At 39.9% G+C, this 18,012-nt stretch overlaps 4 protein-coding genes across 4 annotated transcripts; 2 read left to right on the top strand and 2 right to left on the bottom strand.

Annotated features, from left to right (window-relative positions):
* Positions 1–598: 598 nt before the first annotated feature.
* HER10_EVM0004319 (SET domain-containing protein) lies at positions 599–2,778 on the top strand (the record flags this gene model as incomplete). Its single annotated transcript, XM_035473968.1, has 4 exons — positions 599–790; positions 1,060–1,422; positions 1,486–2,059; positions 2,111–2,778. 4 exons carry the CDS (start codon positions 599–601, stop codon positions 2,776–2,778), a joined length of 1,797 nt encoding a protein of 598 aa, XP_035327886.1.
* Positions 2,779–3,293: 515 nt separating this feature from the next.
* HER10_EVM0008229 (uncharacterized protein) lies at positions 3,294–4,318 on the bottom strand. Its single transcript, XM_035477760.1, has 2 exons — positions 3,982–4,318; positions 3,294–3,912 (listed from the first exon to the last, which is right to left on the bottom strand). Exons 1-2 carry the CDS (start codon positions 4,181–4,183, stop codon positions 3,623–3,625), a joined length of 492 nt encoding a protein of 163 aa, XP_035328242.1. The 5' UTR covers positions 4,184–4,318; the 3' UTR covers positions 3,294–3,622.
* Positions 4,319–6,348: 2,030 nt separating this feature from the next.
* Positions 6,349–7,368, bottom strand: HER10_EVM0000473 (EC51a protein; the record flags this gene model as incomplete). Its single annotated transcript, XM_035470253.1, has 4 exons — positions 6,349–6,437; positions 6,498–6,559; positions 6,631–7,046; positions 7,366–7,368. 4 exons carry the CDS (start codon positions 7,366–7,368, stop codon positions 6,349–6,351), a joined length of 570 nt encoding a protein of 189 aa, XP_035327515.1.
* Positions 7,369–9,265: 1,897 nt separating this feature from the next.
* Positions 9,266–10,102, top strand: HER10_EVM0005505 (necrosis inducing protein; the record flags this gene model as incomplete). Its single annotated transcript, XM_035475119.1, has 3 exons — positions 9,266–9,342; positions 9,433–9,734; positions 9,789–10,102. 3 exons carry the CDS (start codon positions 9,266–9,268, stop codon positions 10,100–10,102), a joined length of 693 nt encoding a protein of 230 aa, XP_035327992.1.
* Between the last annotated feature and the right edge of the window lie 7,910 nt (positions 10,103–18,012).

The raw sequence follows: 18,012 nt of genomic DNA, 5'->3' as shown, positions 1-18,012 counted from the left end.
GACCATGTCAGGCCGGCGTTTAGAGAACTAGACTCTAGCTATGTCTGCGACTATCCCTCTATTAGAGAGGAAAAATCAAATTCTCACCTCGCACAGCCATATGTTAAATTATGTGCTCCTTACTCCCAGGTGGGCTCCACTCCGCCATGGTAGACCACCCAACCTCTCCTCGGCTGTTGCATATAGGCACATACCTAAAAGGAGGAGGAGAAGAAGGAGAAGAAGGAGGAAAAGAATTCAAGATGTGCTCGGCTCACCTTGTTTTGACACAACTGGCCCGACCTTCAAAGTATAGAAGAGCGTGGACGTGGTACCTAGTGGCGCTACCTGCCCGCAGGCCCGCTACAACACCCAGTAATCGGCCATTTGATGAAGATATAGACAAGTTTCAATCCATCCTTCTTCAGATCATCTCTTTTGAAGACGCTTTTTCTCCCCCTCCCCTTCTACAATACTTTGTTGACTCTTTCGATTTACCGCTGTAACCTTCCGAGACATAGCTTTGAAACATCGGCTGCTTGATTCCCAACGCAACTAAGATACGTTTGCCGTCAAGACGTTTCTCCCGCCGGCTGATCCCTACCGCCAGCGTTGAATCATGATGTCTCCGGAGCAGCGTATGGACGCTTTACGACAGGGTCTCTGCCACGTGATTCTAGAGCAGCTCGCGGAAATCCTGCGGGATTGTTCGTCCGGGAACCTAGCAAACCGGGTGCTTCGATTTCAAGCTCTCATTCATGACGGCGAGCAGGGGATGCAGTGGCAAACCCCCTGCTCTCCCATGATCTCGGTATGTTGCACATCCATTTCAATCATCGAGGGCTGAACCTCCTCTTGGCACGGGTTGTTTGGCAAGCGTTTAGCCTTCATTTGCCTGTGCAACTCCAGTTGTATAATGCAGATAATTACTGCGAGATAGAGTGGTGGATAAGTCAGCATCGAATGATTGACTGTTAGGTCTATTTTACGGCTCCTCCGTAATTCTGCCACATGGGTGGGGAGGGCCTGATTGACCAGGCATAAGAGGTCCTTCTGCTAACTATTATCATCGTCATACAGAAAGTCTTAGACTTATCAGTCATCCTTTCACGGAGCGAAAATAACAGACTGAATGCGAGCAATTCGGGAAAGGAAAACACCACCGATCAGCCAACACTGTCCACCTTTGGCCCGCATTACTTCCGAGCGCAAAGGACGCCATCCCAAGGGCTGCCGCAATCATCACCCGAAATTAGAGCTAATGCTTCATATCAGAGACGGGGGGTCTCAACGCTGCGACCAGTCAGGAAAACCGCGCAAGTGAAAGAAGACCCCCCGGAAAGTCAGCGGTATTTGCAGTTTATCAACAGTTTCCCTAAACGCGTGAACTTTCAGACAGACATTGTCTCCATCCCACAGCAATCCTCCATCAACAAATTCGTCGTCAACATCTGGGAGCAGATTCACGGCAGCATCAGCTTGGATTCCCAAAATCTGCTTGAACAGTGGCAGCTCATGGTAACGGCAGCAACGACAAACATCAATGATGCTGGTAAGACTTACTTTCCTAAGCAGCTCGAATTTAGCCAGCTCCAGGCGTCTTCAGCAGAAGGTACGCTGAATGAGGTTGAGATCGAGGGGATTTTCAACCGCGGCAACGTCTTTTGCCGGAAAATCACGGAAATCGGCCGCGCGTACCGCCTGATCGAGGTTATTGTCCAAGCACGGTGGATCGAGCACTTTGACTTGTTCGTCGAGCTGCTTGCCATCGCTAAACCCGACATGTCCCGCGCCAAACGCCGCAAAGCGAGGCTCATTCAGACATGCAACGACTTTGGGTGGTCCGAGAAGGAGCTACGAAACAAGATGGCCATTTGGCGCGGCTACAAAGATATCAAGGATGCGGGAGGCTGGGCAGCGCTTGTCTTTTCCGGCAGGGGACTCTACCGCTTCTGCAAATACAGAGTTGCATTTGACCCGAACAGTATGCAGCGACTCCGGTGCGTCCGGCCGCAGATGGAGGTCGCTGCCGATACGCTGCACCCCACATGGCGCCATCTACTCATGATTGTTGGCGAACGTACACAGCACCAATTTTCCGGCCACCCACACGACTGGGTGGTCCACAAAGACGGTTCGGTTCCGGTTCCGCTCCGGTCCACATATCTCGAGTATGACCCCTACTTCAGCTTTGAGCAGCTTGAACATTCAGTCATAGATATGAGCGCGTGGGGTACTGATGACCCACGGTGGGTACCGCCAGTGAACGTCGTGGCTGGCGTCCAAGACATACACACATGTCAATTGTGCGGGCGGGAACAGTCCGAAGACCCCGGGTCCAACTCCTGCTACTGCTTCCCGACGCTATTTGGGTCCGGGAGCCGGAGCCCCTGCCCGGTGCAGGTGTTCCGGACCTTTGACGGACGCAACAATGGCTTAATGGCCCTCTGTCCGTTTGAGCGCGGCGCGGCGATAGGAGAGTTTGTGGGTCTCATCACGAGAGATCTACAAAACATAGATGTCATGGACAGCTCGACGGGCATCCGGGCCTATCAGATCTGGCAGGGTCGGCAGGGAAACTTCACGAGGTTCATCAATCACAGTTGCCAGCCCAACGCGCGATTTCAGCAGTTTGTGTGGATGAGCACGCAGCGCATTATCCTAGTGAGTAAGGGCATTGAGGCGGGGCACGAAGTCACGGTAAAGTATTCTGAAACTACTGGATTGGCTCGAACGAAGGATGTCTCTACGGAGAGTCATATTGCCGGTACCAGAGTGCACCTCGACGGAGAGAAATGAATTTGCGGAGTCATTGATTTAAAGTATTATACAAATAAATGGACGAGGCGGGAAATATGGGTTAGTTAAATTATACGGACGAAGCGGCCATAGGAGCTGATTGAATTAGACGAGATTTCTATACTTGAGAGAAAAAGATTCTTCCTTCTTATTTCTTGATTTTTTATTTTTTCAAGTTTGTTTTCTTTTGACGCCTTGGCTATTAGGTCCGGACATAGCTGCTGGCAAAAGGAGCGATTTCATAACAGGCTGTGTATTATAGTTCTATATGTAGCCTTTATTCTAGGTTAAGCTCTTGTATTAGCTTTGTAAAGCGAGCCAATGAACCGAGCAGAATACATCATGGCCACTCGGCCAGTACATATATGCTGCGAACAAGTATTTCAAGATTGGATACCTTCCTTCGGATTGAGGAACGAAAGTTTGCTATGCTTTCACCTCCTCTCGCTCATCCACAATGTTCCACTATACAGCAACTAGGATTTTCATTCATCGGGCATGCTTCAGGATGTGATCAGTTCGTTGCGTATGTACCGATAAAGGATACCCCCTCAGTTCCGTCGAGCGCACTTGGTCATTCGTTTTGAGTTACCCTCACTCCTGATAAGACTACAGCCGGTTACAAGTCTTTCCTTACGGTCAAAAATACATCCATTGACATTTACGCCTCCGCTGTGTTTTTCTTACTTGGGCAGGGTATTTCAGTGACTCAACAACTTATTTTCTTGTTGAAAGCTTCTGACTCTGCAACCATGGTGCCGTGCTCCTCATCCACCGCTCCTGACCGCTTCATATTGTCCGCCCTGACGGAGTACAGTTCATCTTATTGTTGGCGCCAGACTTCTCAATCATCGCAGCTTCTTGAGCAGTCATGCTTCGCAGAATTGTAACGCGAGTGGCAAGTACACTGCACGTCCTGGACTGGGCGGCAGGATCCGGACACAGAGCCGCGGTTTGGGTTCTTGGCGTCCGTATTCTTGTAATCAACCGTAAATGATTTACCGAGCGAGCCGAACTTGCGGTTAATGTAGAAGAGAGCGTTGCCCTTACGCAGCCCGTTGTTACAATACTCAGCGGGCTCGTTGCGTTTCCAATAATCGAACTGACCACAGTCTACCCCGTAATACTGGTTCACTGTGTTAAAAGGTGTCAGTAAGTCTGAGTTGTCTCGGAGAAAAGGCGTATAAACGTGGGGGGACGCACTGGCACTGTCAATCAGAACCCAGGGATCTACGTGATCGTCGAAGCAGAAGTCGAGAAAACACTGGACTTTCTGGCAATCGCAGTAGCTGAAGCCGCAGTCGCGTTTCTCAAGCTCAAAGGGAAGGTAGTTGGGAGACGAGATGCTAGCTAAGACAGAGTAGGTCATCACGCTAGTGAGGACTAAGGAAAGAAATGAGGGCATCGTAGCCTAACTAGAGATTTATTGAACGAATGGATGGGGGGGAAAGGAGCTGATACGACTGTAGAAGTCGAGGCTAAAAGAATGAGTAGGTATGTGGACGTGTGACGACAGGTCATCATTGACTGACTGGCTGGGGGACTCGACTTATAGACATAGGAATTCAAGGCACTTTGCTTGGACACTGTTTGGCCGAGCCAGACAACCTAAATCCGCGAGAAAAGAGCCAAACACGGCTCAGGAGCTTTCCAACCTGAGAAAGGAGGCATCTATTTGACTTTAATCCAGGAATCGGCGTCTCCGAATTCGTCGGTATGTGCCATAGACCCATCTACTCCTGACTCCATGGCACATATCGTCTTGACGGGTTCCTAGCTGAGCTGAGCTGAGCTGTACGACGTAGTAGTGGGACTACCGTTGTTTGCAAACCTGAGTCCCCACTGTCTCATGTCATAGTCGTTCGGACTGAGGACGCTAGTAGAGAAATTGCACTGTAGTTGACTTTGCAGCATGTGACAAATTGATATTGACTTTGCTTACAATTAGGCGGCATTTCGGCATCACTATAACAAGGCGGTCGTCCGGTTGCACCAAGAGTGCACGGAGCATGATTCGGTTGCCCTACCCTAAAAAGGTTCGTGTTATGGACCCAACATGCATGACCAGCCAAGGCCTGCCCCGGAAATCATTGCAGGCTAAGCTGGAACGGTCGCGGAGGGGGGAGCAGAGGCGGGGACTTTCAAGGTAGGCTCTTTGTCTAGGGAGAGCTCCGGGAAAGCCCCACCAAAGAAGTGGAAGGATGATACTGTATCTTGATTGGGTGGTGTCTTGCACCGCATGTGGCATACATTCACCTTTCTTCATTGGGCGAGCGAGAGGTAGAGTGGGCGCTTGTCAATAAGCGGAGCCCGTTGGACAGTTAAAAGCGAGCTACAGACAGTTAGAGGGGAGCTACAAGCGATAAAGGAACGCGTAGAAGATGAAAGCGCCGAAACGAACAAAAATCTCGAAGCACTCGCGATAGTGGCGGCAACGCAGGGCCACACACCCAGCAGTGCTACAAGTGCTAGCAGATCGCGAAGCATAAGTCCTATCAGTGCGCAAATCCCCAGGTATGTGGACGCTGTGCCAAGGTAGGCCACCAACACTCTGAGTGTCACGAGACGATGGTGAAATGCGTGCCCTGCGGCGGACCGCACGAGTCGTTCAGCAAAAATTGCCCGAAGCGCAACCATGAAGTTGACGAAAAGTGCACACTTGGCAGGACTGCCTTTTACATCGCCTGCAAAAATGGATATGTTGATCTGGTGGACTTGTTTCTGGACAAGGGGGCCGACGTCACAATTGCAGACAACAACGGCTAGACATCACTCCCAAAGTCTAGCTGTTATAGTATGGTGCCCCTGCTGGTGGTATCCTGTGTCAAGGATTGCTTCAGCCGAACCCTACATATTCCAAACCCCAAAATATTGAAATGACAAGGTCCTCTATTGTGCAACAGCTCAGTCTGCTAGTAGGGTTTCTCAATTGGGTTCTCCCTTCTGCACCTGCTGGACAGTCATGCGCCAGCTTCAAGCACCTCGTTCAGTGTGTCTTGGACCACCATCGGAATAACGACGACTGGCGACAGAAAGAAAGTAGCCTGGGTAGCTTAGGATCGAGGCCACTACCACTACCCGCTTGTCGCTTTGACTTACTAAACACATTCGACTGGTTCGTTCCAAGTCTATCAGAATCAAATAACAGGTAGCAACCGTCATCAAAGTTTTAAAGAATACATAGCTGATTGATCATTAATTTCTCCCAACTACTTTGAATCCTCGGTGTGGTGTACAGAATTCTACCTCTCTGCTACAGGCCCTTGCGATCACGTCAAATTGGCGGCCAGTCACTTTTAGTCGGGAGCCCATGTTATTCTAGTGTTGACCGGAGCGGAGGATTTACATCCTTGGATTATAGCAACGCCACCTGGAGATGGGAAAGACGCCGTATTTCAGATCCGAACATATCGACACCAAATGCTTCAGAATAGACATTATACCTTATGCTACCTGACAACGAAAAAATTGTAGGTAAGTTGGAATACATACGACAGCTATCCATCCAATATAATAAATACTTTTTGATTTCAAGATGGCCTCATGTTCTCAGCTCATTGAAGCCTACTTTCAGAGCTTCGAAGCCATGAAGCGGTAGTAGGCCAAACAGTTCCAGTCCTCAGAATACTGGCCGCCAGATAATGCAATCCACTCCTCACCTACAGCCAATTCATGTTAGCATCTGCTTCTTGCCACGTTCATCATAGGAAAAGCCGTACCCTTTCTCACGACCCTATCGAGATTGCCCTTGGACGATGACGTAGTTCCACCATAGTCAATCCTATGAAGAGAGAGGAATTAGTACAGATCCATTCGTCTCTCTAGTGAAACTAATCTTGAAGGGATTCCTACCGCTGCATTCTCTTGACTTCGTCCCAATCGTGTCTGGTCTGAGTCCATGTGTTGGGGTTGTCTGCCAGACGCCTAACGTGAAGATAACTGGCCTTGAACTTCTTCTGAAAGACAGCAGTCTTTCCAATGATCAGTCCAACATGAAGACAGCCCGTCTCATCAATAGTGTATTGCTGAGAAGGAGTCATGCCCTTTTGGCCAGGGTACGCCTTGTTGCAGGACATGAAGTAGTAGTTTGTGTTATGCGACAGGGTGCCAACAACCTTCTCGGCCTCTATCCATGCCGCACTAGAGTCGCGAGATAAGATGCCATCGGCGTCGAATGCTTGGCTTTCTGTAGTAGCTAAGTCGCCCGGAGCGCGTACTGCCAGCTCTGTGTCGGGCTTCGGAACGGCCAGGCCGGAGACGGCGGCGCACTAGGCGAGAAGTTGCAGAAACCTCATTGCGAATGTTTAAAAGACACTTATTGCGCTGAAGATGTGATGATCATGATTGACTATGCAATCTAGAACTGAAGTTGCAAACCATTTATACGTGAGATATTTCAAACTGATAGTCTCTTAGTCTGCGCAATACCAAAGTCCCCATCCTCGGCCATCCCGTAAGGAGCCAAGCTACTCGTCCATCTGGTGGGTTTAGACGTCAAGAACCGAGATAGATTCCAGCGAAAAGACGCCGTCTGAGTTGGAGGCAATTTCCGTGTTCAATAAAGGCTCTTCGACAATCAATTCTCACCATAGTCAATAAACAGGAATGACGCCGCTCTAGACTTCTAGTAAGCGTTCTTTTCCCGACTGAAGCGAGAGATCTCACGAGCCGGAGCCGCCGGTGGGATATTAATTGCACGCTTGCCAACACCTCATGAGGAACTCATGGCACGGGACGGCTCAAGTTGCAACTCACTAAAAAAACAGAGTCGCCGTTCAAGTGCCTCTTGGATGTATCCGTGAGTCAAAGCGTCAAGCCGAAAGTCCCGGCTACTTCGGGCCTGCGGAATACCGCGCGGCAATTCATTTCCGGCAGGCTTTACATTAGGTATTGTGTATGGAACGGAACAAGGATCAAACTAACGAGAACTTCGCCGAGAATGAGGACACCTTCACGACATTGGAGTCTGACATTAATTGCACCTTGACTACCGCCAATCAGCTCGGCTTCTATACGTTACCTAAGCAGCACGAACACTTTTCTTTCCTGGATTCTAGCGTGAAAGCCCCACGAGACCGGCCGTGCCCATTCCCAATTTTAGAACTCCCAAGTTCCCTCAATCAGGCTGAACAGACTCTCAACCAGAAAACAGCATGGGTCCCAGGAAACTTTTGCCTAGGCAATTGAGTACGAAAGTGAATGGTCATGTTCGACACTGAACGGCGAAGGCACATAGGGCTTGGAGTTATGTCCGTATATGTAGCTGCTTCTCTCACGTTCTTTCCAGAAGCAAACCTCTCACAGCCTAGTGTGTTCATCAAACCATACTACTGAGGGGGTATCCAAGGTAAATCCGAGCGGCATCCTGCTGGATGCTCACACGGCAAACCCTGCAGTGGGATGAAACGAGTTCGGTACGCAGTAAATGGACGTATTTCTAGATTCTCTTCTCTATTTCGACAGAACACGAAAACCTCCGAGATTGCAGCCAGGAACAGCAACCAAAACCCAACCCAACCCTTTTTCTTTACCTTTGCTCCTTCATTAACCTTTTCCCAGAGTTCACCACTAAACATCCTGAGTCGGTCGGGATAAAGGCGAGGAAGCTAAGTAGACTTTGTCGGTTGAATCACTGACCAGGGTGCACCTTGCGTTTTTAGGAATTTTCATCGTCATGACGTAAAATTTCATCTATTTCTCTGCTGTCAAGAACGTCTAATGGTATTGTGTTCGTCCGCTTTATCACTCAAATATGGTTTAGGACCAGGTATGTTGCTTGGTAAATGCAAACATTGATAGACTGAGAACATCAGTAAATGAAACCGAGGGATCACCAAGGTAGCCTCCCTTGACGTGATTCTTGGTATCGCCTCAGAAGCTTTCGGCGAACGCCGCGATCCCGGCTGTACACTCGTAGCCTTAGTGGATTTCCAGCGAAATCTTAGCCGCAACAAATCATGAGGCTCAGTAAGTCACGCCGCAGTCTGAGATAGTTGAGGATATCTTCATTATTCTCTGATTAGATCTACACAATTATACTTCACGGTCTTCTCCGTTGGAAAGATGGTTCTCATCGACCAAACAATCTCATCTCTGGCTCGATGATTTGGCAGAGTAAACCGATTCCGGGAGCATGTTCTTTATCACTTGTCAGTCTTTTTGCAAGATCACCATGGACGAACCAGTCGACTATAAGACTCTTTGAGTTTAAGTACTTCGGTCTTCCTGGCTACCACCAAAAGTTCTTCAGACGTCTCATCCCATGCGGTGTCTTCTTAAGTTTTCCTCAAAATCTAGCCTCAAAATGTCCTTTCGATCGTCTCTCCTACTTTTTCTAGTGTCTTCGCTAGATCTTGCCAGCGCAACAACTTCACATACACATTGGAAGCGCGGTGGCGACGTTGCGGTAAACGACAAATGGACGAACCATGACAAAGTCGTCCCTCTTGTGGAAGCTCCTGGCTATGATCTCGATGGCGAGGTCCAGATGACTTTCAAGCCCCTGATCCACTCATGGCACGGCTGTGTGCCATACGCAGCGGTCGACGTTGATGGTGCTGCCGGGTAAGTGATTAACATCCCTTGGGACTTAGGAAATTCAATTTCCAAAGGCCAAGCAACATCGCTCGCATGTACTGATGAAGCTCGTGCTAGTGCTGGTTTGAAGCCAACGGGTAAAGCCGGCGGCGACTGCCGTGACTTGGGCCAAAGTGGCCAAACTTACACGCGAATCGGAAAATCCCACGGCCGGACGGGCATCATCTATAGCTACTACCTACCCAAGGTTCAGGGCAACGACGAGCAGCACAAGCATCACTGGATCACAGCCGTCGTTTGGCTCGCCGTCGATAAATGTCCAGACGATATCGCCAACTTCTCGCCACGCGGCGTCGCGTACTCGACGAAGCCACAAGGCGCTTTCGACACCACACATGCCACCAATACCCTCTTCGTGAGTTAGGAGAACTCAGTGACAGCAACACGACCTATCTTGGCATACGATGCCGGAGTTCCTCTTATCCCTTCCGCAAATAGTCCAGAAGGAGCCTTAAGCCCTCCTCTAGTCGCCTGGGATCGCCTCCCGGCTGCAGCGAAGGAGCAGCTAAATAGCATTCGATATAAGCACACCAGAGTCCCCTTCAGCGACGCCAACTTCCAGAGCACTCTTGACTCTACCTACAGCGATACTTTCTTCACTGGCTCTGGTCCAGATAGTACGGATTATGGCGATAATACGCCGTCGCAGGACGAGATTAATCCTAATTTCGGAAACCCAATTACTTCGTCCACTGCGGCGCCCGAGCCCAAAGCCACCGGTCCTTAAAGATGGGGCCAAGCCATTTTAACTAAAAAAAGCCTATTAGTCTAGGACTTCAAAATAGTAAATGCGTTTACCTATTAGGGATAGGGAGAGAGCTCACTAAGGCCCTGCCCTACGACGAGCCAAAAAATTAGGTCATTAGCCTAGGTAATTCGCAGGACCAGGCGGGGCAAACCCATCATCGTCGTCGTAATCATAGTCGTAGTTAGGTTAGGTTATATTTAAGCTCGTTATATTACCAACACCCAGACATCCACGAGAAATATATTATACATATCACGCGAGACATATAGCCGTCACGTAATCTAAATCATATCGAAATTCTTACTAGCTATGTATTAATTTAAAATTATGAAGATGAACGGGTCTACTTACAAACTTTTACTATACTATTGGGGCGACTGTGCCATACCTCTCTCCACTTATTACGCATCTACTATAGCCCTTAAGAGGACCCTTATATATAAGCCCCATTAATTAACACTTATATAAACGGTTAGAAACTTCGGCACCTTTAGTTTAGCCTCTAGAACCCTGTACCCCGTATTATATTAATCAAGACACGGTGCCGTATATCCTTATAACGTAATTTTAGAAGTGCATTTTATATTCGAGCGTTATTTTATAAACCTTATACTCGGGTCTCTTACTATCCGCAACCTTAGATAAATACTTATTTCAGAAGTACTTAGTTAAATTATTAGATATATAGAACTTATAGGTAAGTTGGTCTAATCGAGCCTTGTTATCTAGAGTTAAATCTAAGGCCTATTTAATATAAATAAAATATCTCCTAGGCCGCTCCTTATTATTAGTAATATAAATAAATCGTATAGCGAGGTCTAACTAACTACCCTTAAGTAAATTAAAAATAAAATAATAAACAGCGGCCTCTAGTATCAATCGAGGGTAAGACCCGGGCATAGTATATCTTTCCTAGATAAGGTAATATATAGAAATAGCCTCGATAGCTTTATCCCTCTTTCGATATTAACTTTTAAGCATAGTTACGATCGGGGTAGTAAGTTTCTTTATTAGGTACTTTTATACTATGCCCTGAGGTCGATAGGTATTATCCGTCATAAGATTATTAAATCCGATACTATATATTTAACGCTCGATATCGTTTATAGCTTGCTTATTAGTCTATTCGTCTCTAATTCTCTATTTAAGTTCTCTCCGAAACCTCTACTTTTCGTTCTATTTCGCTCGTTTAACTTAGTAATATTATTTAGAGCCTTATAATAGTTTTTAAAAAGCTTTTATTAGCTCCTTAATAATCGGATACGTAGCAACTAATATAGACTACTCTGTTATAAGGCTAATAGGGCGACGCTTAAAAATAGAGTAGCCTATGTTATAAGATTGCTTTATAAGCGCTTACTATAGCTTTTACCCTCGGAGGATACCCTAAAAGTCGGCCGAAATATTCTATCCGAGGTAGTATCTTTAAAAAAGATCGGAGTTACTATATCTTAAAACTAGATTCTAGAGGACTTTATTAACATTAACTACGTTACGAGTTAATATAACCGGTTATTAAATTATAAAAAAGACGAACCATTTTAGTTAAACGCGTTAGTAATATTATAGTATAAGTTATATACTATTATAAAGTATTCGAAGCTAAGTATTTCGCCAATTTTTTAAATCTACGCTACTATTATACTAGAAATAATTTAATCGTTAGTAGAAATTTAATAGTTTATAAATGTCTCGATAGCCCGACAAAATATAAAGGTATCGTTTAGGTCCTCTCTTAACAATAGTAGTAGCTCCCGCTCGCTAAGATATATATCGAGGTTATTAAAATAATACGGCGAGGTAAGGCTAAATATATTAAAAGCTCGGTATTAGAAGAGGACGCTTAGGAGGAATATATAGGGGCTTAGGAGCAAGGACGGGTCGAATATCGTTTTGGGGATAGAGTATATTTTTTTATAATATAAGTATAATTCGTAGGTTATAGTAAATTAGAATAACTTATTATTTTTTCTCACTAAGATAGCTTTTAGTAAACTCCGGAGTAAAGCGGAGGAGAAGTTTATATAATCCGCTTTTTAAGTCTCTAGCTAAAACGACCCTAATATCTTTAAACTATAGGTTTAAAATTATTTCTAGGCAAGATCCGGCCGGAATAAATAAAAAAAGAAATAGTATAATAAGGATGCGCAGCTCTCTAAGCTTAAACAACTTCTTTATTATACTAAGCGTTATTTTAATCTACTACTTAAGATCGTTAATTATTATATAACGATTAGCTTACTACTACTCGCTTAACTAGTATTTTTTTTTTAAATTTCGTAAAACTTAGAGTAGTTAATATAAATATTTATATTATTATAAAAAAAACCTACTCTATATATATTACGGTTTAGCTTTTAGTTAATCTTTTTTTCTACAGCTTTTTTAAAAACGAATCGAAAAACCTTTTAGTATATACCTAAAGAGCTCTTTTTTTTAATTTTGCGTTTCTTCTTACTATTCTTACTAACTTTCTAGCTTATAACCTAGTTAAAGAAATTATATATAAGGCTGAGCGAGATCTTTATATAATATTTTTTTAGGTCGCGTTTAAAAATATAATAGAACCTATAAATAAATAGCGTTAGTAAGTTAACGGCATATAAAGTTTATAAGTACGTACTATTACTACTATTCCTTTACAGCGTCAAGAAATACTATCGTCCTAGGGCTATAATCCTAATAAGCGAAGGGGTCCTTATTAAACACCTCGACCTTACGTCGCTAATACTCGGATAACTAAGTATTACTATTAAAGAGCTTTATTTAGTTTTTAATATCTATATTATTATCGTAAAAATCGTCAAAATCAGTTACGTTAGTACTCGAGTTACCTTTTTTATTCTTCGTCTCGAAAATATCATTATCGTTATAGTCATCGGATTTACTTTTAGTAACAAATAATATATTAAAATCGTAGTTATTTATATTCGTACGTCCGCGCTTTATTATAGTAAGAAATAAAGCGGCAGTTTAGAAGGGATAATCAAATAATTCGTAATACTCTAGCTTTAAGAGCTAATAAATTTAATAATTAGCTCACTAAAGTAGTATAATGCCCATAAATTAAATAGACTAAAGGGTAAGCTATAATAAGGGCCTATTCTAGTAATTATATTTAGTTATTAGAAACCAATACGTAAAAGAGGACTAAGAAGTTAAGCCTCGATATACTAAATATAGCTACGTAGACTATTTAGGCTAGTAGTATAACTAAGATATTATAATAAGTAGGTATTCTAGGGTATATACTTAGAACGAGAAAGGGCGAGGGCCGCTTAGTAGGCGTAGTACCTAAGTATAAAATAACAACTAATTTATAGTAAATTACCCGCTAAATTTAGTAGCAAAAGTTACCAAAAACGGCAGCAAATTAGCCGTCTCTTAATTTAAGTAAGTAAGTATAATATAAGTATTATATAACCTAGTTTATAATAAAATAATACTAACGAAATAAGTTTATTAAAAACTAAAATAATAAAGTATATATAAAAGTAACGTTAGGTTATATTATAATTATTATATATAAAATTAACCTTATTTTTTTAAAAACGACTTAGTTTTAACTAGTAATATTACTCTTAAGTTCTTTTAATTAATATAATTAGTAATAATATTATAAGCGTTTTAGAATTAATAAAATTAAACTTCTTAATAACTCTTTTAATATACTAATTATAAGCAAGATAGATTTTTAATTTAGTTAATCTTAAATAACTCTAATACTTAAATATTATAAAACTAGTCCTAGTCTTTTAACTTATACTTCTTTTAAAACTCCTTAGTTACCTAACTAGCTTTTTAAACATAATCCTTATAAAATAATACGAGGATATTATTTATATAAAAAAACTAGGACCTTTTATTTTAAATTTAAAATAAGTATAAGTCCTTATTTATAAATAAAAGCTAAATAACCTGGGTTATAAAAGCTCTTTATATTAAAATAAAAAGCGTTACGAGCGTTATAAAAGGCTCATTTAAGTTTAATATATTTACTTAGCTATTTAAAACTATCTAAAAGCTTATATATAATTAGAGAATTACCTAGTTTTTTATTATATTTAAAAACGTATTTATAATATTATATTAATAAATTTCTAAATTAAATTAAGTAATAATAACTATAGCTACTCTAAAAATTCTAATAACTAGAGTAATTACGTATATCTTTTAAAAAGTATTATTCTTAAAAGTCTCTCTTAATATATATCCTCTTTATAATAATTAAAATAATTATCTTTATCTAGCTTATAATTAAATACTTATTCAAATAGGATTAGCTTTTTAAGCTAATACTTAGCTAATAACTTTTAAATATTTATTTCCTCTAGCTTTTTAATTTCTATATAAATAACTTTAATAAAATAAGTTTTAAGGGGCTTAGGTATTTTAAAAACGTCTTTTTATATTTTAGAAAAAAATAAAATTATTTATATATATTTTATTATTAAGAAACGCAGTTAGTAAAACGTACTTTATTATATTAATTATAATATAAATATAATAATAAAGCGTTTAATACCCTAGGTTACCTTATTAATCGCTTTTTATTAATTAAATATATATATATTAAAAAGGTATCCTAATCTCGCTCTATATAAAAGAGAGTAAATACTACTTAAATTATTTTTATAATTCAGGTCTTAAATAACTATTTTTAGTAGCTAATTTTAATCTTTAATTTTATTTATATTTATTATCCTTACGATTATTAAATTTAGTTATTTTAAAATCTTTACCTAGGTTATTTACCTTTCTTACTTTTAATATAAGCTTATTAACTAAATAGGATTATTAAGGTCTAGTTAAATAAAAAGGCCCTCCTTATAAAAGCTTAAAAGAGTAGTATTTTTTATTTATATATATATTACGTCCTTAACCCTCTTAATAAAAAAGTCGGCTTCCCCTATAACTTTATTTATAACCTTAGTTAATTATATAAAAGCTATACTTATTTTTAAACTTTAAAAATTAAGAATAAACTTAGGGGTAAGTAACTACCTACCTCGTCCGCTTAAAAATAAACTAAACTTTTTTATAATTTAATTCTCTCTTTATAAAGCGAGCATAAATAATAATAAGTACTCCTAATTTATTATTACTAAAACCTCTTCTTAATTTATAACTCTTAATAATTAAAACTTAGGATTAATAATTATAAGCAGCTACTAGATTTTATTTATTACGATTTATAATTTAAATAATCGAATTACGGCCTTTATATCGTTTTTAAATAAAATATTATCTTATTAAACGTTATATTTTATATAATAATAACCTTTAAAAACGAAGGATCTATATTTTATATAAATTATAAATATTTATTACGTAACTTATAAAATAGCTAATATACCCCCTTTACTTTACCTTAAAATATCTCTTATTAATTCCTTTTTTATAATCTTTTTTAAAAAAGTATACTTAGTAACTATATACGTATATTTACCTTTAATAAGAACGTAAATTATAAACGAGCCTCGGTATATTCTAAAGTTATTATTACTTAAATGTTACGACCTAATACGTATAACGAGGCCGGGGCCTACCCCATAAGACTTACGGCGGCTACCGTACTATATATATAGGGGAGTACGAACTTAGGGTAACTCCTCTTAGGACAGAAGAACTATAGAATAAGTTACGTAGCGATAAGAAATAAGGAACTCCGTATATTCAAAATACGGAGTCCGTCCTTTTATAATACGGAACCTATATATTTAGAACACAGGAGCCGTTAGGTAAATATACGGATAAAAGATATATTTAAGAACGAGACTTATATATAGTATAAACTTAAGCCGGGCTTAGGGATAGACTTTCTATAGCTTCTTTAATAATTAACTTAGTATTAAATCTTACGATCGCTTTTAATTATTTTTACTAAGAACCCCTATTAATAAGACTACGATTAATTACCGAAGCCTTACTTACTTTACGATTTATAAATATAGTTTTAGGGAAGCTATCTACGACTATAACACTATTTACTTAGTTATCGTAGCCTTAACTTTTATTAATATACTTACTACGACTAGCTAGCCATAATACTTTAATTACTCCTATTTAATAAGTTTACTCTACGATAACTAACTAAATAATAAAAAACGATATTTTCTAAAATAACTCCTACTTCTTCTAAGAGCAGTTCTAGTAAAAGTAAGACCTTAGCCAAAGAGCTCGCTAAAGAACTCGACTTTATAGACGTCGATTCTTATAAAGACGGAGAAGTTAAAATCTCTAAAGAGGTATATACTAAGCTTATCAAGATAATTAAAAAAAATAATAATAATATTACCTAGGTTTAAGGAATATTGAACGATATTTTTAGGTAGCTAGAGAATAAAACTAAGGAAGCCGAATTCTTTGCTTAACGAGTTAATATACTCTAAACTATAGCTAATATTATTATTATACCTCTTTATAGAGGATAATAGAAACTTAAGCTTAATGCACCCATTACCTATAACGGCACCCTAAGAATTCTTAAGGGATTTTTGATTTAGGTTAAGAACTATTAGAACTTTTACTACGGAGATTTTATTAACAAAACTAAGAAAGTTGTATACGCTACTAGCTTCTTTAGAGGACGAGCCCTTAAGTAGTTTAAACTTATTTAAGAAGAATACTTTAGTAAAAAGATTTTTGATAAGTACTTTACTAAAGTACGCGATATCTATTATAATTTTAGTAAATTTAAAGAAGCTCTTAGGTCCTTATTCTAAAACCCTAATAAGAAATAATAAGCTAAACGCGACTTAGCATAGCTATAATAAACTAAGTTAGCAAAGGAGTATTCTACTAAATTTAGACATCTTAGTACCTAACTAGACCTCACTAACGACACTAAGATATTTATATTTTACTAAGGATTAAAAGATAAAGTTAAGGACGAACTAGTTAAACTCGATAAACTAGACAACTTTTTTTAGTATAGCGAACTTACTATTAGAATTAATAACCGACTCTACGAACGTAAAAAAAAGAGGAAAAAACGACCTAATACTAGACATAAGTATTAATAGCAATTATAACGCAGTTTTTAGGTAAGCTAACGACCCTACAATAACTAAAATAGCAACTAATAGAGCACTACCTATAGGTAATATAATAGTCTTATAGACCTCAGCGTCACTAAAAAAGAAAATAACCATTTTAAAAAGGACTTTAAGTATTATAACTACAATAAACTAGGATATATAGCTAGAAATTGCTAATAACCTAAACATATTTAGCACTAGCCCGTTTTAGAAAAACGAGCTAATATCGCTAATAAAGAAGTACCTTACGCATAACTCTTATAGACAGCATACTACGACGATAACTACTTTATTTACTAAAATAGTAAAGAATAAATAGGATACTATCCAAAAAAACTTAAAAATAAGGAACAATTAGGATATAACACTATTCCCTACGTTAGAACCCTAGCGGTAATAACTAAAGAAAATAAAACACCTACTTACGGACCCTATACCCTTAAAGAAAATAATACTAAGTATATTACTATACTCTTATAAATCTGCGAGAATATAAAGGAAAGAACTAGGATAAACCCCGTTATAAAGGATACCCTTTACTTCTTTAAAAAAAGAATTATATAAAGATTTTAGGTAAGTATAAGGGAATAACTTCTTAAATTCGAAAAAAGAGGCCCCGATATAAAAAAAATTATAAGTAACCTCGTTTATATAGGACGACGAGATAATAAAAAATAATTCTTTAGAAAAAAGGGACCCTAACTAGACGATATCCTAACTAAGTCTATTTATGTAATACGACGAGATAATAAAAATAAAAAATTTATTTATAAAGTTAAGGAATAAATTAAGGACCTAGAACGCGAAGATAGAATCAAAATAATTAAGAGGCCCGACTTCAATTTCGAA

Source organism: Colletotrichum scovillei, assembly GCF_011075155.1.
Source record: "Colletotrichum scovillei strain TJNH1 chromosome Unknown Contig00010, whole genome shotgun sequence".
In the NCBI taxonomy this organism is placed as follows: Eukaryota; Fungi; Ascomycota; class Sordariomycetes; order Glomerellales; family Glomerellaceae; genus Colletotrichum; species Colletotrichum scovillei.
Note: the sequence above shows the minus strand (reverse complement) of the source record. Positions and strands in the feature narration are given on the sequence as shown.

Excerpts from the sequence above, each read along its gene's own strand:
- HER10_EVM0008229 (XM_035477760.1), bottom strand. The coding sequence starts at position 4,183 with ATGCCCTCATTTCTTTCCTTAGTCCTCACTAGCGTGATGACCTACTCT. Across the intron at positions 3,913-3,981 it reads GGTTCTGATTGACAGTGCCA|TGAACCAGTATTACGGGGTA; the intron begins GTGCGTCCCCCC and ends CTTTTAACACAG.